The sequence below is a fragment of the Panthera tigris genome, chromosome B4 (assembly GCF_018350195.1).
Source record: "Panthera tigris isolate Pti1 chromosome B4, P.tigris_Pti1_mat1.1, whole genome shotgun sequence".
Taxonomy (NCBI): domain Eukaryota; kingdom Metazoa; phylum Chordata; class Mammalia; order Carnivora; family Felidae; genus Panthera; species Panthera tigris.
Window position 1 is genome coordinate 127,253,699 of NC_056666.1, and position 24,257 is coordinate 127,277,955.

General features: G+C 47.8%; 2 protein-coding genes across 2 annotated transcripts in view; one reads left to right on the plus strand and one right to left on the minus strand.

Moving 5' to 3' along the window:
* LARGE1 (LARGE xylosyl- and glucuronyltransferase 1) overlaps nt 1–24,257 on the minus strand; it is a 538,109-nt gene that overhangs the window by 434,337 nt on the left and 79,515 nt on the right. The gene's annotated exons all lie outside the window — the stretch shown is intronic.
* On the plus strand, nt 11,818–14,785 carry LOC122240540 (60S ribosomal protein L32-like). Its single transcript, XM_042993713.1, has 2 exons — nt 11,818–11,888; nt 14,320–14,785. The coding sequence occupies exons 1-2, from the start codon at nt 11,818–11,820 to the stop codon at nt 14,783–14,785; spliced, it is 537 nt and encodes a 178-aa protein (XP_042849647.1).

A 24,257-nucleotide genomic window follows, 5' to 3' on the forward strand; every position in this document is an offset into this window, starting at 1 on the left:
TCCCAGCTCGCTGATGGATCTTCCCCACTTGCACCCTTGTCCCCAGTTTCTTGTTGACACAGGAGCCGGAGGGATGGTTTTGAAAAGCAAGCCAGGTTGCGTCACCACCGTGCTGGGAGCCTGAGTAAAGACCCTTCCTGTGATTTTCCCTGTCCCACGGTTCTTAGCTGGGCCACCACTTGGCACACACACATTGTGCCCAAACAAGAGGGCAGGACAGAGAGGGATGAACTCCAGCCAGCCCTCTGGGGAGCCCTGTGCTCATGGGCTGCACCTCTGGGGGTGGAGGGCGCCTTGTTCTAATCTGCGCTCAGGCACTTGGGGACAGCAGCAGCACCTTCTGGCTCTGATCCCCACTCGGCCTGTTCCCCAAACACGACACATGATGGACACGCTCTCCTCCAGCCCTTTGCCCTGCTGTGCCCTCCCCTCCCTCTGCCTCTCCCAATCCTCTGCTGACACATCCCTGTCTCTAACGACAACCCAACATTGCACCTAGGAGCCCCATTTTCCTTCCCTTGCATCTCTAAAATTTGCACCACGAACTTCCTTTGCTTAATGCTCATCTCCCCTCCCTAGAATTTTTTTTTACTATTTTTTTTTTAATTCATTCAAGTGTGGGGCGCCTGGGTGGCTCAGTCGGTTGGGCATCCAACTTCGGCTCAGGTCGCCATCTCACAGTCCGTGAGTTCGAGCCTCGTGTGGGGCTCTGCACTGACAGCTCAGAGACTGGAGCCTGCTTTGGATTGTTTCTCCCTTTCTCTCTGCCCCTCCCCCATTCATGCTCTGTCTGTCTCTCTCTCAAATATAAACATTTTAAAAATTTAAATTCATTACAGTGAAACACAGCAGAACATAAAATTAAATATTTTATTTTACTTATTTATTTATTTTGAGAGAGACAGAGAGAGAGTGAGTGGGGAAGGGGCAGAGAGAGAAGGAGACAGAGAGAGAGAGAGAGAGAGAGAGAGAGAGAGAGAGAGAGAGAGAGAATGCCAAGCAGGGTCCACACTGCCAGCGCAGAACCTGATGCTGGGCTCAAACCCATGAAACTGTGAGATCATGACCCGAGCTGAAACCAAGAGCTGGATGCTCAACCTACTGAGCCGCTCAGGCACCCCTAAAATTAAGTATTTAAAGTGAGCGATCTCCTGCCATTTAGTGAGTTCACAATGTTGCGCGACTGCCAACCCTACCAACCTCCAAAATATTTCCATCGCTCCAAAATAAAACCCCCTACGCACTGGGCACTTTCTCCCCACTCAGGGCCTGGTAATGGCCAATCTGCATTCTGTCTCTACATTTTACCAATTCTGGATATTTTATGTCAGTGGAATCCCACAATGTGTGACCTTTAGCGTCTGACTTCTTCCACTGCCCCTCGCCCAGAATGTAAGCAGCAGTCTCTGCTTTATTCGCCGCTGTATTTCCTGAGCCGAGGGACAGTGCCTGATGGAAGAAAACCAGTCGGCAAAAATAAGTGTTGAATGAATGAATGGGCGGGTGGATGAGTGGATGAAAGAAAGGTGGATGAGTGGATGCTCACTGTCATCATCTGCAGAGTCAGGAGGACAGCTGTGGTTTCTGCACCCTCAGACTTCTGGGAGTAAATGAGTTAACCCATAGGAAGCACTCAGAACAGGGACCAGCACTTAGTGAGTGTGCAAGAAGCCTTCACTTTCACAACCAGTTTTCACCCTTCGAGTTCCTCCATCTTGTTATCTGGGAAAAGAAGAATGAAGCCTCGCCAGAGTGCTGAGAAGAGTCAGCAAGGGGGCATAAGCAGACCCCTCTGCCCCCACCACCGGGCACAAAAAAGCAGGGGGAATGTGATAAGGAGCCTTCTCCAGTAAGAAGTAAGCATCATAAGTATTTCCCAAATGTTTTCAAGCTGCAAGGCCCTGTGCACCGTTTCGGATCAGGAGCGTACCTAGGACTCGGAATCGCCCCATCCTGAGCAGGTACACAGTCTGATGGCTTCCATGGAGTGAAGTGCACACTGGCCTTGGACCTCTCTGGGGACTCAGCGAAAAGATTCAGGGTTTCACACACTTTTCAGGAGACCATCCTTTCTATATTTCCCCATGAAAATGAATTATTTGTGCAGCTCGAAAGGACGAGATGGGAGACTTGGCACTGTTTACCCCTCAGCCCCGAGACCCAGATGCATACTTTTCACTCTGCCTGAGACACTCCTCTCTGAACCCCAGGCCCGCCTTCATCCAACCCCCTTCCCTCTGAGTTTGGGTCTCAGCAAATCATTCTTCCCTAACCCCACCCACCCACCCAAGGAGGACCCCCTAACCCCTTCCCTAACCCCACCCACCCACTAAAAGGAGCAGGTCCTGTGTCATTTGCTTTCCTATCATCCTATCTGTCTGATGTGGCATATAGTGACTTACACTTATGTATATACACCATGGTATCATTGGTCCCCAGCCCCCCACCACTAAGCATGAGCTACGAGAACACATCTGTTTTGATCAGTACTGATAACCAAGGGCTTAGCACAGCACCTGACACAGAAGAGGTGATCAGTAAATCTATACTGACTGGATGGATAGATGGATGGATGGACAGAAAGATAATCAGACTGAAATCCCAGTGAGGCATGGACCTTACTTTCTGTATCTCTAAACCACCACCACCCAATAGAATGCTAGCCCTGTATGTAACTTAAAATTCTCTAGTAATTAATTTTAATTCTCTTATTTAGCCCAATATATCCAAAATATTATCACTTCGACAAGTGGCCAACATAAAAATGATTAACGTCATAATTTACATGCTGTTTTCATACTAAATATTCAAAACTGGGTGCATATCTTATACTTATGGTACACTTCAATTTTGATGCTATGTTTTCAATAATTAAAGTGAAATGGAGTCCTTCCAAAGCAATTATCCTTGTGTTTAAAGGAAAAATATTTCCAAAATAATAACCTTCCATTTAAAGGAAAAATATTTTACACTGCTCATTTTAAAATTTAAATCATCAAGGGACACCTGGGTGGCTCAGTCGGTTAAGCATCTGACGTTGGCTCAGGTCATGATCTCGTGGTTCATGAGTTTGAGCCCTGCATCAGATCCTGGAGCCTGCTTTAGATTCTGGTTCCCCTCTCTCTCTGCCCCTCCCCAGCTCATGCTCTGTCTCTCTCTCAAAAATAAATAAAAACATTTTAAAAAATTTTAATAAAATAAGATTTAAACCATCAAGATTAAATAAAATCTGATGTGCAGTTCTTTAGTCACACCAGCCACATTTCGAGAGCTCCAGAAGCACATGGGGGTGTGTCCTCCATTAGGGAGGGCACAGATATCAACTACAGCAGTCTGCAGGGAACAGGCACAGAAGCTTCCACTCTGAATGGGCTCTAGGGGAGGCAGCAATGACCATTTATTGTGACAAAATCAGAGATGCTCTCGATCCATTATCTCACTTGATCCGTACTAGTCCTTGATGACAGGTATTACTGTTTTCATGTTACAGATGAAGACACTGGGTTTGAGAGAGGTTAAGTCGTTGGCCAAGGTCACATAGTTAATAAGTGGTGGTCAGGATCTGAACCATGGACTGCTAAATCCCAAGCCTGTGTCCTTCACTACAAGACTTGCCGAGCCCCATAATCTCTCTGTACTGACTCCCTAGAACCACACTGTACAAGGCATAGGAATGTACCGCTCTACTGTGCTATGGTGGGTGCCAGGCTGTTCCCAAATACCAGTTCTCCAGCTCAGAGCTCATTGAAACAGAAATTCTCCGCTCGGGTGTGGCCACGTGACTTACTCAGGCCAATGAAATGAGCACACAAGCAACTGAGGGGAAGCATTAAGAACCAGTGAGTGTTCCCTCCTCTCTCTGCCATGATGACCAGAAATGGTGCCTCATCATCCTGGATCCTGAAGATGGCATGGGCTAGAGCCACAGGTGACCTCTGATAAACATGTATTATGGGGCAGGGGTGGGGGGTTGGGGGGAGGACTCATTAATGTGAGCCACTGAGATTGGTTACCCAGATAACCTAGCTTCCTGATGGATGTGCACACAGTTAACTTGCAGCAGAAGATGGGTAAGTGTGGTGTTGAAGGAAAAGTGGGGGGCTCAGAGCTTTTCCTTATATTCACTGCCAGAATCCAGCAGTCTGCTCCTCCCCAAAGCCAGTGAAAGGGCTATTACACCACCAGCTGTGGTGGGGTCTGGTTTCATCCCTACTGGTATTACTGTATTTCTTACAAATAGCTCATTAAGGCAATTATCAGTCATTAGCACAGTAGCCCGAGCATCAGTACAATCACACACATTAATAAAACACAATTTAGCAGAGCAAGTGAAGACATGAACAAACTGGGCTCCCTTGTGGGGCACTCATGGCTTCAGCTGAAGAGAATTTCCACTAAACTAAAGCAAAGCACTGAAGAGAAGTTTGCCAATTCCAGCACCTTCTTAATGCTCATTTGCATGCAATTCAATTCAACCCAAAACAAAAACAAACAAACAAAACACAAAAAGCAAAAACCCTGAGTCTTAAAGGAGGAGTAAGAGTCTCAGAAGCAGAAAAAGTTAGTAGGCTTCCCAAGGGAAAAGAGCTCACAAATCTTGGAAACATGGAGAATATGTTAGATTCGGAGAGTGGTCAAGTTGAGGTCTGGTACACAGATGTAGGGCCCAAGGCCAGGAGGACCAGAGCCCAACTGGGAACAGCTTTCTATAACATGTTCACTTGTTCAGACTTTTTCTAGAGGCAATGAGGAATAATCACAGAGGCTTAGCCATGGGCTGCCATGAGCTGCTCTGAGCTTTAGAACAAGCCCTCACCGCATGGGAATGATGGGTTAGGAGACACAGGAAGGGGGCGGGGAAGCAGGCCAGCAGCTAGTGCCATCGTCCAGGCCCAGGATGATGGGAACCCCACCCAAGCCTGTGGCAGGTGGAGATGAAAATCCTCCTCGCCTGGATGACCTAAGTAAAGGAGGAACGAGGAAAGGGGAAATACCAGAGACAGAGTTCCTAAAGAGGACTCTGACATTTCAACCTTGGGGATACAACGGTGTCATTAAAAGAGACATTTTGAAATTATTTTGATAGGTTTAATCTGGGAGGGGAAATGTAGGAGATGATTAACATATGCAAACACAGATGTTAAAAACTCATTTCTTTTCCCATTCAAGGGCACTTCATATCTGAACAACTCCAAGAGCAGAGGCCCCAGAGGGCTAGATCATGAGGTCAAGGCTACACAAGGATCCAACATACTCTGAAACGTACTGAGAATCTTGCCTGCCCTACTCTGCCTTTTTTTTTTTTTAAGTTTTGTTTATTTATTTTGAGAGAGAGAGAGAGAAAGTACACGTAGAGGAAGGGCAGAGAGAGAGAGGGGGAGAGAGAGAGTCCCAAGCAGGCTCTGCACCATCAGCACAAAGCAAGATCATGGCCTGAGCTGAAACCAAGAGTTGGATGTCCAGCCAACCGAGCACCCCAGGCGCCCTCCCTACTCTGTTTTTCTGTGGTTCTGACAAAGCAGCACGCCTGCCTGTAATGTGTGATGGACAGCTACATTTTGGACAAGGCTCCGTCTGTGCCAGGTGCTGTCTTCTCCAGGTCATTACTTCCACCGGATGTATTCAAGTGATGGCCCTCTCCCTGCATACCACGATGCCACTTCAATCCATTCAAGTCTCAAGGGACACCAGGACTCACACCAGCGCCTCCCAGCATGTACCTTCCAGCTAGGGTGAGTTGTCATTGGTAAGACCTCACTCAATCACGCGTGCACCTTCGATCTGCCAGGTCGGAGACACATATGGTACAGGCCTCGCCAGGCTGTCCCATCCATCTATCAGACCCTCCGAGGTGTTCCTCTTGGGACTCTGGTCCATTACTGCGTTTCCCTGTGTTGGAGTATTTCATTCCATAAGCACAGTCAAGCCTCAACAGCTGTCCAGGCCAACAGCACAACATGGATCAAGAAACTCCCTCACAGTGTGTCTGCTCATCCAACAAACATATACACTGTGCCCTGACAACATGCCAGACCCTGTGCTAGACAATGAGGCACAGCGATGGAAAGAAAACCATCTGTCCTTCAAGGACTTCACAGCCTTCTCAAGGAGACAAAGAAAGAAAAAGACAAAATACAGACCTATTTAATGCAACTGGTTCTGCATGCTTTTTGGTGTTTTCCCATGCAGAGGTACCAAGTTAGTATAGAAACCAATGTGAAGCAAATAGTCTGTACGTAAGGGGTTGTCTTAGTCACTGCAGACTGCTATAACAAAGTACCATGGAATGGGGGCGTTCAGAAACAACAGACCCTTATTTCTTGTAATTCTGGAGGCTGGGAGTCTGAGCTCAGGTGCCAGTGTGGCCAGGTTCTGGTGACAGCCCTCTTGCATGGTTGCAGACTGCTGACTTCTTGTATCCTTGCATCTGGAAAGCCTTTTGGTGGTGACTCTTATAAGGGCACACTAATCCCAGGGTGCCTGGGTGGCTCAGTCGGTTAAGCATCTGACTTCCGCTCAGGTCATGATCTCATGGTTCGCGAGTTCAAGCCCCACGTTGGCTCCACACTGACAGTGCAGAGACTGCTTGGGATCCTCTCTCTCTCCCTAGCTTTCTGCCCCTCCCCCATTTGGGCACTCTCTCTCTCAAAATAAATAAACTTTACCCCCCCCCCCAAAAAAAAAGCGTCCTAATCCCATTGATGGTGGGCTCCACCCTCATGACCTCATTTAATCATGATGATCCCCAAAAGCTCCACCTCCTGATACTATCATCACATTGGAGGTTAGGATTCCAACATAAATTTCGGAGGGGAAGACAGACAGACGGCCGGTCTGTTGCAGCGGGAATTTACCAGGCTCATATAGATTCTCTGTCCATCTTCTGACAGCCCCAGGACCAGAAACAAAACAGGTGCCAATACTGTCCCGGACAAACATGCTGGTGAAAGATGGACATGTAGTGCATTTCAGATCCCCTCTGCCCAACAGGACAGGGATGGATGACACAGGATTGACAACGGTGATGGCTTATCTGCAGAAATGATACATCACCGATTCCCATTTGCACACAAGCATCAGGAAACAAGCCTCCACTTCTGCCCTCGCCCAGCTCTCAGCTCAGATGACAAAGCAGTCCTTCGGGGTGTTCTATCTCTTCTGCTCATCAAAGATCTCCTGGTGAAATGCACTTTCATTGTGCACATGGGAAAGCCAGGCAGTCCTGAACACCATACTTGTCCCCACCTTGACAGATACTTCCAGCTTTCCTGAACTCTCTTGCATTCTGCAATGTTCCCAGCTTCAAACCCCTTTTGGAAAATCTTTAATTAGAAAACAAATGTCCCATCGTAACAACTCAATAAGCACTTAACAGATACACAGGGAGGGAAACGATTATTTACTGAGTGTTTCAATCATGCCGGATATACTCCACACTCTTACAATAAGCCTAAAAGATGTTTGTTTTCCCCATTTTATGGCGAAAAAATGTTTTAAAAGCCATTGCTGAGGGTCAGTTACTTATCACAGTGTGGAATGGGAAGGAAGTTATGTTGAGGTCAAGATTCTAAGTCAGGTCTGTCTGGCTTCCAAAATGAAGATCCTCTCCATGACATACTCTCACTTGACCATTTCAAATTCCAGAATGTTCCCCTAGAAAGGCTGGTCTGATGGTCTGTAACTCTCCCCTAAGTGCTTCTGTCTCTCAAGTCATTCTCCTCAACCTGACCTCATCCATCACAATCTATCTCCACAGTTAACATGTTGGCTGTGTGTTAGGCCAGCAAATGACACTTTTCCAATAGTCCCCAACGGGGGCAAATACAATATTTGGTTCCTGGCATCTCAATAACAGTGACAACAACAATGATGGTTAGTTTAATGTGTCAACATAGCTAGTCTATAGTCCCCAGTTACTTAATCAGACACCGGCCTCAGTGTTGCTACGAAGTCACTTTGTAGATGTGGTTAACATCTGCAATCAGTTGAGTTTAAGTAAAGGAGATTACCCTCAATAATGTGGGTGGGCCTTGTCCAATCAGTTGAAGACCTGAAGAGCCAAAACTGAGGTTTCCCAGAGAATTTCTGCCTCAAGACTGTAGTATTGACTCTTGCCTGAGGTTCCCACCTGCCGGCAAGCCCTAGAGATTTCACAATTCCCACAACCTCGTGAGCCAATTCCTTAAAATAAAGCCCCTAGGTATAAATATATGTCTATGTCCTATTGGTTCTGTTTCTCTGGAGAACGCTGCCTGATACAACGACTAACACAGGCATAATGTAATCCCGTGTGAACTATTCCATTTGATCCTCACAACAGGTCACTGATGTAAGAGTGTCTTTTCTCCAGAGGAAGAAACCACAGCTCCCCACCACTGAATAACACATCCAAGGAACACACAGACATAACTGACAGGGCCATCACTTAGACTGCCATCTATTGCAATGGCGTGTGCCTTTCCCCCAAGACATGCTGTCCCCCAAAAGCCACTGTAATCCCTAATCAGAACACCTGAGAAAAGGAGATTTAACAGTTTGCCGCTGGCTACATCTTGAATACAGCCCAAGGAAAATGGACGCCCACAACCTAAGCAAACTGGTTCCTCTCCTCTTGGTGGGGCAGCCCTGGTGTTGCAGCCCAGAGCCTACCATGCTCAACTTCTCCCAGGACAGTAATGAGACCACGGACAACCGAGGAAGGGGCTAGCCGAGCAGAGAGTTTCCCTCAGTGCTTACCACCTTGGCTAAGCCCGGGGCCCTCCTGGGGTGCTCCCTTATCAAGCTGTCCAGCTGTTCAACATGAATGCCAAAATCACCGTTCTTCATTAATTCACTGGAAGCCTTCATGTAAACCTCATTAACAGGCACAGTAATTGCTCCGTGAATATTGCCCATTTTCCAATTATGTTTCTTTCCTCATGCCGGGAGAATCTCCCATCGGAGAAAAAGCACTGTGTTGGCTTCATCCGCTCGAAGACAAGTGGGTGAGTGATTGGCTTTTGACCATGGCTTCTACAACCATTAAAAAAAAAAAAAAAGGACTCTTTTCATCTAAGACCCATTCTTTGGCATTCAACAGTGAGCCAAGTGCAGGAACCTGCCTGTCAACCCAGCCCAGGGACTCACACACTTGTGCAACTTCAGAGAAGAGGCTGGCCATGAAAATGAAGTTTCAAAACAGAGCTGCAGCGAGGGTGGGAACTCCTTTGCTGCCTTTCCCACAAGGGGCATCACCGGAGGTGCATGCACATTCACATGCACATGGACGCCCTGCGAGTGTTCAGCCTTGAGCATCGGCAGAGAGCAGGAGGGGTGGCCACACGAGGAAGACCTTGGGGACATGTGCCTTAGAAGTAGGAACCCGGCTGCTCAGCCGTTTGTAGACCATCATGAGCACCTCTTATGAGACTATCAACTGCTCATCACCTCCAAAAACCTGCAACCCTCCTGAGTCCAATTATCTCCAAACTTTCCCTCTTTTGCATTCAAGTTTCTCATTAAATGAGCACACAAAGCATGGCCTGGCGTTTGGATGCCTGCACTGTTTTCACAAATAGCAAGAATCTAAGTGATGGAAACTGAGCCTGACAGTAGCCCCTGTGGCCTGTGCAGGAAAGGAGTGGGTGAAAATCCCAGGCCAAAGATGAACAGCGTGAGGCAGCCTCTGGAGTAACATGCAGGGTAACCCTCAAGAGGCAGTTTGTTTTGACAGACTGACAGACACAAACAGACACAGATATCAACAGATGGATGGATGACAGACACGGATGGATGGATGGATGGAGGGATGGATGGATACATAGACAGATAGACAGATGATGGATACAGATAGAGGGGGGAAGGAGGGAGAGATAGACAGACAGATAGATAGACAGACATGGATGAATGGATGGATGGATAGACAGACATGGATGGACAGACAGATGGATGGACGGATGGATAGATAGATAGATTCATAGATAGATACACAGATAGTGGGGATGGATGGAGGGATGGATGGATGGATGGATGGATGGATGGATGGATGAATAAATAGATAGGGAGTGAGTGAGTTGTTGAGGCCAAGATTCTAAGTCAGGTCTGTCTGATCTCCAAAACTAATATCCTCTCTGTGACACAGTGTTTACCCTCACTTGACCATCTCAAATTCCAGAATGTTCTCCTGGAAAAGCTGCTCAGAGGGACTGTCACTCTCCCTAAGGACCTGTCTCTCAAGTCATTCTCTTCAACCAATCTGTCCCTATAACTAAGATACCAGGTAAATGTCATATGCGTGTATGTGTGTTATGGGTAAATATACATGTGTATACCCACACACATTATCTGCATACACACACCCACACACAGCGTCAAACACATACCCCCTGAAGCTCAGTAGTTTCCATAGTCCTCTCCTTCGCCAGGCACGTCGGTGCCTTCCCCACCTGGCACTTGCCTACAACCTTGTCTCCCACGCACCTCAGCCCCTTGTAGGCCACTCCCTCTACAGGCCCCTGCAGAGGCTGTCGGAGGTTTATGAAAGGCCCTCTGGCTGCCTCTTACCTCTCCTCCAATGGTGTTCCATGTGTGAGCATCTTTCTCAGGCCTTCCCATGGCTTGCCGCGCTTGGTCACACATTTGCCCTTCTCCTCTCTCTAGACCAGGACACCCTCAGGGCAGCCCCTACTGCTTTCATGGCTGGATCCCTAGCACGACGTCCACTGTTCTTGTGGCTGTTGGCCAGTTCACAGAGCCAAAGAGCTTTTGAGTTGCTGCAGAGTCACCGAATCCACATGCAGAGAGATCACAGAAGGGAAACAGAGCAAAAATACAGAGGACGGAGCTAAAGCCGCTGGAGCCGGACTCAGCTTCCTAGTCGAGCTGGGGGCAGGAAAAAGCCCGCCAGCTAAACAGCTACCTAATAAATGTGCCCTCACATCTGAGACAGGCTCCGCTGCGAATTAACATTCAGTAGCACACCTTCTATTGGCAAAACGCTTCATTGTCATTTTTACTGGTTATGCCTTACAACTTCCCGCTAGGTCAATATCATGAAGGGGGTCAGGGGTAAGGTAGGACAAGATCATTATCCATGTTTGACAGATAGGGAGGCTGAGGAGAGAGGGAAGGCAGAAGGGAGGAAGGAAAGCTGGGGAGCCTAGTGTGGCACATGGAAAAGGGGCCTTTACAGGCAGACGACCCCGAAGGACACCCCAGTTCAGTAACTATTTTGACCTTGGACAGTCTGTGCCACAGTGTGTCACCTATAAAAACAAGCTATGATGGGGCGCCTGGGTGGCTCGGTCGGTTGGGCGGCCGACTTCGGCTCAGGTCACGATCTCGCGGTCCGTGAGTTTGAGCCCCGCGTCGGGCTCTGTGCTGACAGCTCAGAGCCTGGAGCCTGCTTCATATTCTGTGTCTCCCTCTCTCTGACCCTCCCCTGTTCATGCTCTGTCTCTCCCTGTCTCAAAAATAAACGTTAAAAAAAAAAAATTAAAAAAAAAAAAAACAAAACAAGCTATGACTGGGGCACCTGGGTAGCTCAGTTAAGCTACCCTTGATTTCGGCTCAGGTCATGATTTACTGTTCCTGAGTTCGAGCCCCACATGGGAAGCCTGCTTGGGATTCTTTCTTTCTCTCTCTCTCTCTCTCTCTCTCTCTCTCTGCCCCTCCCCTGCTTGCACATGCTCTCTCTCTCTCAAAATAAATAAACTTAAAAAAAAAAAAAAACGAGATATGACTATACTTACTCACACTAGCACAAATATTAAAATCTCCCTATGATACAATGGCCAGTTTATAAGAGTTAAATAAATGGCATTTCTTTTCCTAGTCAAGATGGAGTACAAGAGAGTGAGGGGCTCAGGATTCCAACCTGGGGGCTCCCAGGGCTCAATATGGCGGGCACGGTGAGAGCCAGTTTACAAGATTTATTCACGTGCGTGGGCTGCTAGTTCTTATGTAGCCAGGGCATTTTAACAAGAAAAGTGGGAGAAGGGCTTTTAGGAAAACATTTTGCCTTGGAAGGTTGGAAGAGTCGGCTGGGAGGGAAGGGGGTTCAAAGAGGTGGTGTGTATGGGGGCACCCACTCTTTCACAAATATTCACTGAGCGCCTATGACGTGCCAGAGACTAGGAAGAGGGCCACCACCTCTCACGTGTGTCTCAATATGCATTCACTCTACCCCCATCACCTGACTCAGCTTTGAGCCATCCACCACTGTGGCCCCTTCAGTTCCTGCTGCCCACGGCTAAGCCTCACCCCTCAGGTTAGCTGCTGGTCCCCCCGTCACGGGGCAGCTCCTCCACCTCCTCAGAACCCAGAGCACCCCCTACCCCTGCAAAGACCTTCCCATCCAGCATGACCCCACAAGACACTCCCATCACACTGCTGTCTCTGCTTTACCTGGGGCACATACCAAGGTGTGAAACCGCCTTGTTTGCCCGTTTACAGCCTATTGCTCCAAAGACAACATTTGCTCCATGGGGACAGGGACCCTGCCAACTCATTCGTGGTTGTCTCTCCAGAGCCCGATAGACTGTAGGTGTTTAAGAAGTACTTTCCAAATGACCAGGGAGGAGGAGAGAGGAGGAGCATGGGGTGGCTGTACAAGACTGGAATGGACTTGAGACCACGCGGGAAGCAGGCAGACTACCTACTGCCGGGGCCCTGGGGGCAGAGCCTTGTACAGCAGGGGTTCTCATCAATATCTGTCCACAGTCTGTACAAGCTTGCCTTCCCCGCCTCCCCCCGCATGTATTTATTTTATTCCTTCGCTTCTTGAGGGCAGCAGCTCTGTGTCCTACCCTTCTGTGCCCCATGGACCTGAACAGATGGTACATAGCAAATACTTATTGAATAATGAAAACAAAGCAGCCTTGCCCGCGCTTTCTGGTTTATTTTTAAACAGATGAGACACCCAAGGACCAGCAAGCCCAGTGACTTGGCAAAGGCTCACAGAACTCAGCGGGTGAGAACCGAGGTGGTCCCACCTTCGGGGGCTCTGTGTGCCGTGATCACTGACTCCCTCGGATGCCAAAAGAACCATCAGTCCTTCGACCCCTCCTCAGGAGCGTCTCCTCTCCACAAGCCGGCTCCGGCCAAGACTGTGGGTTACACCCCATCCCATTCTCACTGCCTTCCCAGGAACGGATGCCACAAATATTCGGGCACACGGTACGTGTTCAATAAATATGCATTGATAGACTGATTTATCCCCACGCTCAAAAGCAACCTCAAGGACCACCAGTTTGAAGGGAATTGGACTCATCCATTTTACCAGCAGTCTCATCCGGGTTTCCAAGTTCACACGGGCTCCCATAACCTTTGTAATCCAAAAGTACTGACCACGACAGCCAATTTCCGTCCACCCCACCATCACATCTCATTTTATCTCCTCCCCAGGGTACGTGAGCTCGAAGCTCTCCCTGGGTCTCCTAGCCTGCAATGCACATGGGAGGACTAAACAAGTAAGTTATCCCACACATACAAATGCCCTGAATAACCTGTTTGAAGTTTAGACCTTCTGGCCACAAACTCTGTATCCCTCTGTCGCTGACAGATCTCAGGTTTTCTCCTTCCCTTTCCCGTTCTACCACCATCCCCGGGCAGCTCCAGCCAGCCTGTGGCTGTCCGTACCACCGGTTTACCCAGTCCTTAATTTCTGATGCCAACATCCTTCACCACCACGCCTCCTTGGTACCAGCTCATGGTCCCAGACATCATCCTAGAATTTCCTCAACTATCTGAACTGTAAATACCCCTCCTTTATGAATTACTTAATCCCACTAAATCCACTTTCCTTAACCTACATATCCCCCAACCGTGGGGCCCTTTGTGGAGAGAACTCACTGTTCACCAAGCCCCATACACAAGGTGAGACAGTTTTCAGCCTTCTTGCAGTGAGGTGTGACCCTGGGGGACTAAGTTTTAACCAGTGGGACGTGAGCAGCACTGGCACCGTGCTCTTGTCCTGTGCTGGCTGGACATCAGTATCCACAGCTTCGAGACCACATGAGGACCCAAGTCACTGTGTGGAGCAGACATACCACCCCCTTCCTTTACTCTCCCCAACCTTCTCCTTTGGAGAATGAGAAACAAACCTCTTGAAGCATTCTACACTCTTGGGGCTATTCAGGCTGCTCTAATGAGATGGTTATAATAATTAACAAAAAATTTGCAAAATGCCTAGTACGGGATCTGACATAGAGCCTGCCAACATAACAGACACGTGATTAATTTTTTTCCCTTTATTCGCTCCTGTAGCATTTTGCCCCGACTCTTTAAAATGAGAACAGAGGTTGCCAGGTATTAAATTCCCCACTGCACTCTCGCCCTCAGTGCTGCCTGGAAAGCTGGCAGCCATGTCCTGCTTAGACCCCTGGTAAAGCCCAAGACCATTCAAAAGTGGACCAAGAAGTTCATCCGGCACCAGCCAGATGAAGTCGTCAAAATTAGAAGCAACTGGAGGGAACCCAGAAGCACTAACAACAGGGTGCACAGAAGATTCAAGCGACGGATCGTGACGCCCAACCCTGGTTACGGGAGTAACAAGAAAGCAAAGCACATGCTGCCCGGTGACTCCCGGAAGCTCCTAAACCACAACGTCAAGGAGCTTGAAGTTGCTGATGTGCAACACGTCGCACTGCACAGATGTGGACACTGCTCACACGTGTCCTCCAAAGCCACTGCGGAAAGAGCAGCCCGGCCGGCCATCAGAGTCACCCATCACAACGCCAGGCTGCACAATGGAGAGAGTGGACAGACGGCTTGCGCACGCATTGTATTTGTGTTAATACAACCATAAAACTACAAAATAAACCAACTAATGAAATACGTTCCTCACTGCAGCAAGCTGCATTTTTCACATCTTCATCATCAGTTATTAAGCACTGGTTATCAGTGACTAGCAGCAGCTGGCATTCACGTGTCAAACTTGAAGTGCTTTGTGTGTGCGATTTCATTTCCTTACAAAACCCCTAGGAGGGAGGTACCATTTGTATTCCCAGGTTTCAGGAATCGAAGGCTCAGGGTGGGCTAAGGATTCTGCCCGAGGTCAAAGAGCTAAGAGAGAACAGAGGGCTTGACTCCAAAGCAGGTGTTCTGGTCCTGTCTGAAACAGGATTGTCTTTTCCACTAAATGTGGCCCTCCCTCCTGGTCCACCACCACCCAGCTAGCTGCCCAAGCCAGGAATGTGCAGACCCTCCCAGGCTCCTTCTTCTCTTTTATTCCCCATGCTTACCACTCACCACTCATGAGACCAAGTGCTTCTCTCCATCCCCCTGCAGCCATCTGAATGCAGCTGGCTCTCATTCCTATGGCTTCTTGATGGAGACAGCAGTGGGCCAGGGCGGGGGAGGGGGGGCGGTTGGTAACTCACCTCCCAAATTGCTCCTTCGTTGCCGCTGCTCAAGAGGTATGCTGGCTGAAACTCAGTCACACAGTGCCACACCCCTGAACACCCTCAATGCTTCTCATGAACTACACACGAGGCACCCTTGCCCGTGCCGCTGCCCATGGTAGCAGGCTCCCTGCACCGACTTGATGAACTTATTGTCAGTTACACAGCACTAGACTGTTTACTCCTGAGGGCAGGAACCTTTCTTCTTCTTCGTCTTCTTGTTTAAGTTTATTGTGAGAGAGAGAGAGAGCAAGAGAGAACGCAAGTGGGGGAGAGGCAGAGAGAGAGAAAGAGAATCCCAAGCAGGCTCCATGCTGTCAACGCAGAGCCCAACACGGGGCTCCATTTCACAATCCATGAGATCACGACCTGAGCTTAAATCAAGAGTCGGACGCATACCTGACTGAGCCCCCCAGGCACCCAGGGCAGGAGCCTTTCTTAACCATCACTGTATCTACACCCAGACTTCCAGGTCATCACCGGGAACATGGTGGTAAACAGAACAAACCCCTCTGCCCTCCTGAGATCCCACTCTGCTTCAGGGATCTCTGAATGCTCCATGCTGGCTGGCAGATATCACAGCAAGGGCAGAATGGACTTAAAGAGAACCCTGGCTTCACAGCCAAATGCTGCCACTTCACTATGTAAGCACAACAGAGTTAGCGGTCTTCTCCGGTCTCAATCTCTTCATCATCAAATAGAAAACCTGACAGCTACAGAAGCCTACCGTAGGGTTAAGTTAGGTGATATAAGCTTGGAACAGTGTGAGGCACGTAACAGGCAAATCCTGACTGATCTCCCCATCTCGAAATTGTAAGCTCTTAGAGTCTGGGGGCCCTACTGACATTTCCCTTTCTTTCTCTACCATGCCATTGGGGATATAAACCATGCTTGATAAATGTTTGTTTGACTGATTAGCTAGTGCAGATCTCCAGGAAAGTGAGCCAAAGATATTTAAGGATCTTTCTTCCTAGCCACCTGTACAAAGGATATAGAAGAACGTGCTGAGAAAGAGAACAGAGCAGAGATAACAGGTAAAGATTACTCCAAAATGATGTCCTGTGTCCTTTTTACCCCAGCCAATGACCTCCTGCTTGCTAAAGCTCATATTTCTCCTGGTAGAAAGATATGTATGCATGTGTTCATATACACTTACATCAAAGTAGCTCAACTGTCAGTACTCTACTGGAAATTCTCAACAACCATAAGCATAAGGAACAAGAAAAAAATAAGAAGAAGAGAGACAGACTAAGGTCTGCGCGAACAATCAAGCACTCACAAACTGCCCATGAAGAAATGGAAAACTATAAACAGCAGTGCCTCAATTTACCCAAGTTCTATTGAAGTCACATTTTTGGGTAACAAAAGGCTTACTGTTTTTGTTACATTTAGTTTTAACTAAGTGAAAAGACACTTCCTCTGGAGTTATAACCAATATAACAAATATATTCCAAATTTTTCTTAATGATCCTAGTTAATTACATATCCCCAACCTTGGCATGGGCCTGACCAAGGCACTGTGTAGCAAGAGCTTTTACTATATGCAACAACATTATATGTGCCCCCGGGAGCTAAAGAAGCGTCCTGGCAATCAGCTCTACGCAATGGATCTACCTGACCTTATCACTGGTAGACAGACATGACTTTCCTGTACTTTTCCTAGATGTCAAGCTGTCACTCCTTTTCATGTTTCTGGCCAGCTTCTCAAGCTTGTCTTTCAATGCACTGTTTTGTTATATCCTCTAGCCTAGGAATTCAAACGTGAAGTTGGTCAGAATAATCTAAGGCTATCAGGAATCACCTGGTTCATCTTCTCCCAATCACAGGCAGACCCGATCGTCCCCAGCTCCTGTAAGTGAACAGTGACCATGTGACTATCTTAGGACAACCAACTGTAAGCAAAAGCCTGTAAGAGCCAGAACATGATTTCCCAAGTTCCAACTTCCTCCAGCCACCGGGATCTAGCACATTCCAAGGAGTGGGACTTGCTTGAGTCCCAGAGTATTGAGTAACACGGAGCAGAGACCCTCCCCACAGACACATACCAACCACAGATGAGTGTGTTACATGAGCAAGAAATAAATCCTTGTTATTTAAACCACAGAGATTTGGGAATTGCTCATATAAATAACATAATCTAATCCATCATGACAAATATAAATGATATATTAAAAAAGAAAACAAAATCATGAGTCATCTGTCAAGAGGCCCTCCAACGAGAAAAATTCATGAGCTTATACTCAGACCACAACACACACCTTGCCCTTGCTCACGTGCATAAATATATCCCGGGACGCCTGGGTGTCTCAGTCATACGTCCAACTCTTGATTTTGGCTCAGGTCATGATCTCAGTTTTGTGATTTCGAGCCCCACTTTGGCCTCTGCCCTGACAGCGTGGAGCCTGCTTGGGGTTCTCTCTTTCTCTGCCCCTCCCCAGCTCACACACTCTCTCCTTCTCTCTCTCTCAAAACAAATAAATAAACTTAAAAAATTTTATAAATACATCCACAGTACCAGAGTGCACCTGATTTTACTGCCTCCTTGCTATGTCTCCGGGGAGCTAAAACCTGCCCAAGGGCAGAAACCATGTCTTTTTCCTGTCTCCCCAGAACCTAATACAGTGCCTGATACAGAACAGAGGTCAATACATACTAATGTAGGGTGGAAAAAATAATTAGTAGAGCTTGCCCAAGTTAACACAGGGCCTGTAATGGAAAAGGAATTAGGCTCAACCATCCTCCTAAACCACAGTTCCAACCACCCCATCGGATAGGTCCAATGGCATGCTGTCCCCTGTCCTTGCCCTCCACGTCTGAGGACACAGCCAATGACTCATGCCCATAGACAGTGTGACTGTGGACAGATGCATCTGCACCCAGCCAGCGGCTCCTTCTGTCCATTGTGCCTGCCCGTTAGACAGTGAGGAATTTTCTGGCCAGGGCTGATGGTCGATAGAGTTCTTTCTGCTGCCCTTTGGGGTCAAGATATCCTTGTACCGACTGAGTCATGTGAACTTCACACTGACTGTCCTGTTGGAAGGGAAGACCTTGGAACAGGACTTTATAGTTACCCCAGAGCACCCCACAGCCCAATGACAATGCATTCCTCATGTGCCCTTCAAGTACCTCACCAACTAACAAAAATTGCTGCCATGTACTGGGTGATCATGCCATTGTGCTATGTACTGGGTTAGGTACTTTGCTTATATTCCTCTCCCACCCAATCTTTAGAACACTCTCATAGGGTAAATATTGCTATCCTCATTTTCTAGATGAGAATATGAATGAACTGAAAGGCTCATGTCACATGCTCAAGTGAAACACCCAGGGGGCTCCTGGATGGCTCCGTTGGTTAAGCTTCTGACTCTTGATTTCGGCTCAGGTCATGATCCCACGGTTTGTAAGACTGAGCTCCGTGTCAGGCTCTGCACTGATAGCTGGAGCCTGTTTAAGATTCCCTCTCTACCTCTCTCTTGCTCAAACTCTTTCTCTTTCAAAATAAATAAATAAACATTAAAACACACACACACACACACACACACACACACACACACACACAAAGGTCCTGGATTTTCTTAACATTTTATTGACTGATATTTCTCAATCACATGTATTTTTCTGAATCCACCATTTATCTGTTCATCTACTTTTTCCTTTCACCTATAAATATTTACTGAGAGCTCTACTATCCCCATTTTCTATATGAGGTTTCAATTTAACTAGCAAATGATGGTTCCAGAATTTAAAGGTTTGACTCATTACAAAGCCGAGGCACTCTTTACTAATAACAGCACCTACCTCATAGGGTTTTAATGATAATCGGATGAACTATATAATATAGGGAATGTGCTAACAGCAGTGCCACACACATAGTATGGCTTCAGTAAATGTCAGCTGTTTATAAAATTAAATAAATGACAGCTATTGCCCACCAAGACATTTTGGCACAGTCTTTGGTAAAGAGAGGTAGGAGAGGGATGGGGGCAGGTGGGCAATAGGGACCAGGTCTTATGTTATATTGTACCAGTGCTCACGCCAGAGGCAACACTCGGGGGCTGTGCTTTCTCGTATGCAAGATGAGGAAAATGTGTTAGATCATCTCCAGGAACTTGTCTTAAAATGTTCTGATTTGTGATTCTAGTAGTTGATCAATAAATAAGCAACTTCATGACTAAGCACCCGAGGGAATCCCCCAAGTCCGCTCTGCAGAGAACACGGGTCTTTACTCTAGAAAACGGGGGAGGGGTCCCAGATGACTGAGCCGCTCTAAAACAAAGCTCAGAAAGGAACATCCAAGAGGCCACTCTTTTCATGTCAGAATAGGGGTATTTATCAGATCCCAAATACAGGATGGAGACAAAGACAGGGAAACAAAGCCCACCTGGCGTTCCCACCACCCATCAATGCTGACTCCAACAGAGACTGGAAGCCACTAAACTCCCCAGCTGCAATTAGTGGGAACAAAACAGCAGGTGTGCATGTGGGAGAGCAGCATGATGGGAGGAAGCGCCCGGGAATGCAACACACAAACTGCCACTCAATGAGGAACGCAGAGCAGGAGGCTTAGGAAAGCATCAGAACGGGGCTGGGGAGGGGCAGGGCTGAGGACGCCAACCTGCCCGTCCCACACCTAGAAATCCTGGTGCCAAAGACAGACACATCTGCCATCTAGCATACGTTTCAAACACAGGCACATTCGTTTCTCTTTTAAAAGAGAAAGAAAGAAAGTTTGTTTTGTTTTTTTTTAATTGTGGTAAAATTCCTTATGTCACAAACTTGGTGGCTTAAAACAACAGAAACTTGCTCTCTTAGAGCTTTGGAGGCACAAGTCCAAAATCAAGGTATCCCGGGGCAGGGCTCCCTGCAGCAGATCCAGGGGAGAATCCAGTCCTTGCCTCTCCCAGCTTTCAGTGGCTGCTAGCACTCCCTGACTTGTGGCTTCTTGACAGCAGTCCCTCCCTCCGTGGTCACATCGCCTTCCCCCCCCTTCTGTGCATGGACATCTCCCTCTGCCTCCGTCTTATAAGGATGCATGGGATTGCATTTAGGACACACCCCCAGTGATCCAGGATTATCTCCTTATCTGGAGATCGTTCACCAATCACACCTGCAAAGGGTCTTTCCCGATTTTCAAATGAAGTTACATTTACAGGTTCCAGGGATTAAGACCTCATATCTGTGGGGGACATTTTTCAGCCTACTTCAATTCTCTTCTTACCTAATTTTAAGAAAATAGACAAATATTTTACCTTCAGAGTCACAGACCTAGGATAGCCAATGCTGGAGTAACAGCCTTAGACATCAGCACATTCCAGCCTCCTCCAACTGAAAAGAAGAGGCCAGAGGTGAAAGTTTTTGGCCTGGAATTCCCCAGAAGACACAGCCAAGCAAACAAAAGCTACTTCAATCCGTGGCTTCTCCCAGGGCATTTAAACAACTTCCCTGAAAAGAATATTCTATTACCCTCTTCTCCCCCCCTCCTCAAAAAATCCACCGTGCATAAATTTTTGGTACATCTGCTGCATAAAATGAGCCACATCTCTACAGAGGGATATAATTTGCCAAAAAAAAAAAAAAAAAAAAAAAAAAAGCCACTTCTGAGCCCAGTAGACCAGAAATACGAAATTCAAGAGTTCTGGCGTGGGTTCATGCCTGGGCAGTGTGACCTCAGACCTGTCACACAGTGGCCTATGCAGGAGCCACGAGGGAGGTGTGTGACAACTGGGATCTGATCAGGGCTGCTCCTGAGGAAGAGAAAGCCAGCATCGTGGTGCACAGCTCATGGGAGCAGAGAGAAATGAGTCATGGAGACGGGGAAGGAGGCTTATTCAGTTACCTACCTCGTTGGTTCTCAGGCTTCAGGAACAATCAGAATTACCTGGATGGACAGTGTTAAAACACAGATTTCTGGGCCCCACCCCCAGAGACTCAGATTCTGCAGATCCAGGGTGGGGCCCAAGAATGTGCATTTCTCACGAGTCCCCAGGTGCTGGGGAAGCTGCCTGCTGGTCTGCGGGGACTGTTCTCTGGAGGACCAGGGCTGGGACAGGGAAGAGAAGTAGCAAAGGAACAAAGGGGGTGGGCATCAGAGACAGCACTGCTCAAGAATTCCTACGGTTTTGGTGGATGTGAAGAAATGAGTTGACAGGCACAAAGGTGCTGTCTTCACAAGAAGTGGGAGCATAAAGGGGGAGCCGTGAGGAGGAGGGAAGGTGAAGGATTCGGCGTTCCACACACTAAGTATAAAGCTGCCACAACAGAGCAGGTGGGCAAACACATCCACGCACCCAGGGGGCGAGCTCATGAATGAGGCGAAGCCACAGAACCTGGAGGTGACCCGCGTTTGAAGGGCGGGAGAAGGGGTGTCGACATAGCCAGCTGGATGGGAGTCCTCAAGGAGCTAGCTGAGTGTGGAGAATCCTTTTCCAGGAAGTGCCCAGGAGGAGGCCTCTGCAGCAGCGGGAGGTGATCTGTGGGATGAAATGCGCCACCTGGTTCAGGAAGGGGGAGGATGGAAGAGGGGCGCGTAGACCTAACAACCAGCTCACTGACAGCACAGACTGCAGCTTGGGAACGGAAGCCAGATTCTGATGGCCCAGCTGAGAATGTGAAAGCCTTGGCCATGGGCTCTTCTTTGAGGCCTGGTGTTGAAGGCGGAGGCAAAAAGAAGGAAGAAAGAGTTTTATATCTTCTCAGTGAGGGACCACTCTCTCTAGAGGTAAAAGAGGTAAAATCTAAAAAGAGGAATGGGGGGCGCCTGGGTGGCTCAGTTGGTTGGGCTTCTGACTTTAGCTCAGGTCATGATCTCACAGTTCATGAGTTTGAGCACCACATCGGGCTCAGTGCTGACAGCTCGGAGCCTGGAGCCTGCTTTGGATTCTGTGTCTCCCTCTCTCTCTGCTTGTGCTCTGTTTCCCTCTCTCCCAAAAATAAATAAACATTAAAATTGTAAAAATAAAAAAAAAAAATTAAATAAATTCCCAGTCCCTAAAGTAGTAGCTGACAAGTGGCATCCTTGGTAAAGGAAAACTGAAGGAATAAATGAATGAATGAGAAAATGTAAATAATATAGAGGTATAAGTTACATTTGTTATATATGTTATGTATATATATAATGTAATAAAGTATCAAAATTCTGTAAGAGCGATATAGAAAGACAAAAGAAAGAACAGACCAACATCAGTTCCAAATAGCACCCCCCCATCTTTGGATTTCTGTTTCTTTTTTTTTTTTTAATTTATTTTTTTTAACGTTTATTTATTTTTGAGACAGAAAGAGACAGAGCATGAACGGGGGAGGGTCAGAGAGAGGGAGACACAGAATCTGAAACAGGCTCCAGGCTCTGAGCGGTCAGCACAGAGCCCGACGCGGGGCTCGAACTCACGGAGTGTGAGATCATGACCTGAGCCGAAGTCGGCCGCTTAACCGACTGAGCCCCCCAGGCGCCCCTGGACTTCTGTTTCTTAAACTGAGCTCTAGCATTTCTACCTGAAAGCATCTTTTTAAATTTAATCCAGATGGAAGAGAAAATGCACCTGCCACTCTACCCCCTTTATTGCCAACACTTTTCTTCTTCTCCCCAAGGAAAGAGAAATTGCTAGCCTGATTGATAAGGCTGAGAATATTCATTTGGCCATACCTGAAAGTGAGGATTAAAAAGAAAAAAAAAAAAAAAAGAAAGAAGGAAAAAGAAAAGAAAAATTGGTGTGCACCTCTTCACACCCATTCCTCAGCTCCCAGAGTCTCCTTTCTAATCACATTCCATGCAGGGCGCCTGGGTGGCTCAGTCAGCTGAGCATCCGACTTCAGCTCAGGTCATGGTCTCACAGTTTGTGAGGTCGAGCCCCACGTAGCGCTCTGTGATAACAGCTTGAGCCTGGAGCCTGTTTCAGATTCTGTGTCTCCCTCTTTCTCTGCCCCTCCCCTGCTCATGCTTTTTCTCTCTCTCTCAAAAATGAAATAAACATTAAAAAAAAAAAATCAATCACATTCTGCACTCAGGGCCCTTATTCTTGCTGTTCCCTCTCTCTGAAATGCTCTTCCCTGCTTATCTAGGTGGCTTGCCTCCCCGCCTCACTCAGGACCATGATTACTTGCTACTTTCTCCAGGAGGCTTAAAAACCTTTTTCTAAAACAACATCCCACCCCATGCTCATGGCCCAGTCACCCTCTTTAGTTTCCCTTCTCAGTACCTCCTGCACTTGACATAATCCGTGCTTGTTTGTTCACTAGAAGACCCACTGGAGCATGGGGTTGGCTTTGCTCCTTCCTATATCCCCAGTGTGTAGCTCCTGGCACATAGTAGGGACTCAATAAATATTAAAAAAAAATTTTTTTATTTGTGTACAGTCAGCATCAAGAACTATTGATGAATCCATTGCCTTACTTCTCTGGAATCCCATCCCAGCCTTAATAGTCCCTTTAAGGGTCCCTGGGGGGATGGACTGGAGCAGTGGAAACCTGAGGGAGTAAAAACCAGCTCCTCCCTGCACCTGTGCTGCAATCAGAGGAAAACTGATGACTGGCAGAAAAATCCAGCCACCATCTGGCTGTTCAAGGACCCCTCCTGGGTGCTGACAGCATTGTCATTCAAGATAATGAAGATTAAAACCAACAGTGATCCAGGGGGACAGGTTCCCAGGAGGCAGCCTGGCTGGACTTAACTCCTTCTGAGCCACAGAGCTTCCAGACAGGCTGGGAGGAAACCACCCCTCCCTGAGGATGGAGGCAGGAGGCAGGCCGGGTCCCCGCTTGAGAGACTATAGGTGACGGTCCCAGAAAGGGAGGAGAGCGAAAGCGCCTGGGGGAGGTAAGGAGCGCCACCCCAGCGACAGATGTAACGTACCATCTGCCCATCCGTCAACAAGGCCCTTCAGG

What these genes read in the sequence shown, in the direction of transcription:
- LOC122240540 (XM_042993713.1), top strand. Translation starts at nt 11,818, where the DNA reads ATGGAGTACAAGAGAGTGAGGGGCTCAGGATTCCAACCTGGGGGCTCC. An exon ending in GGCTCAATATGGCGGGCACG is followed by an intron (nt 11,889 to 14,319) that starts GTGAGAGCCAGT and finishes TCTCGCCCTCAG; the next exon opens with TGCTGCCTGGAAAGCTGGCA.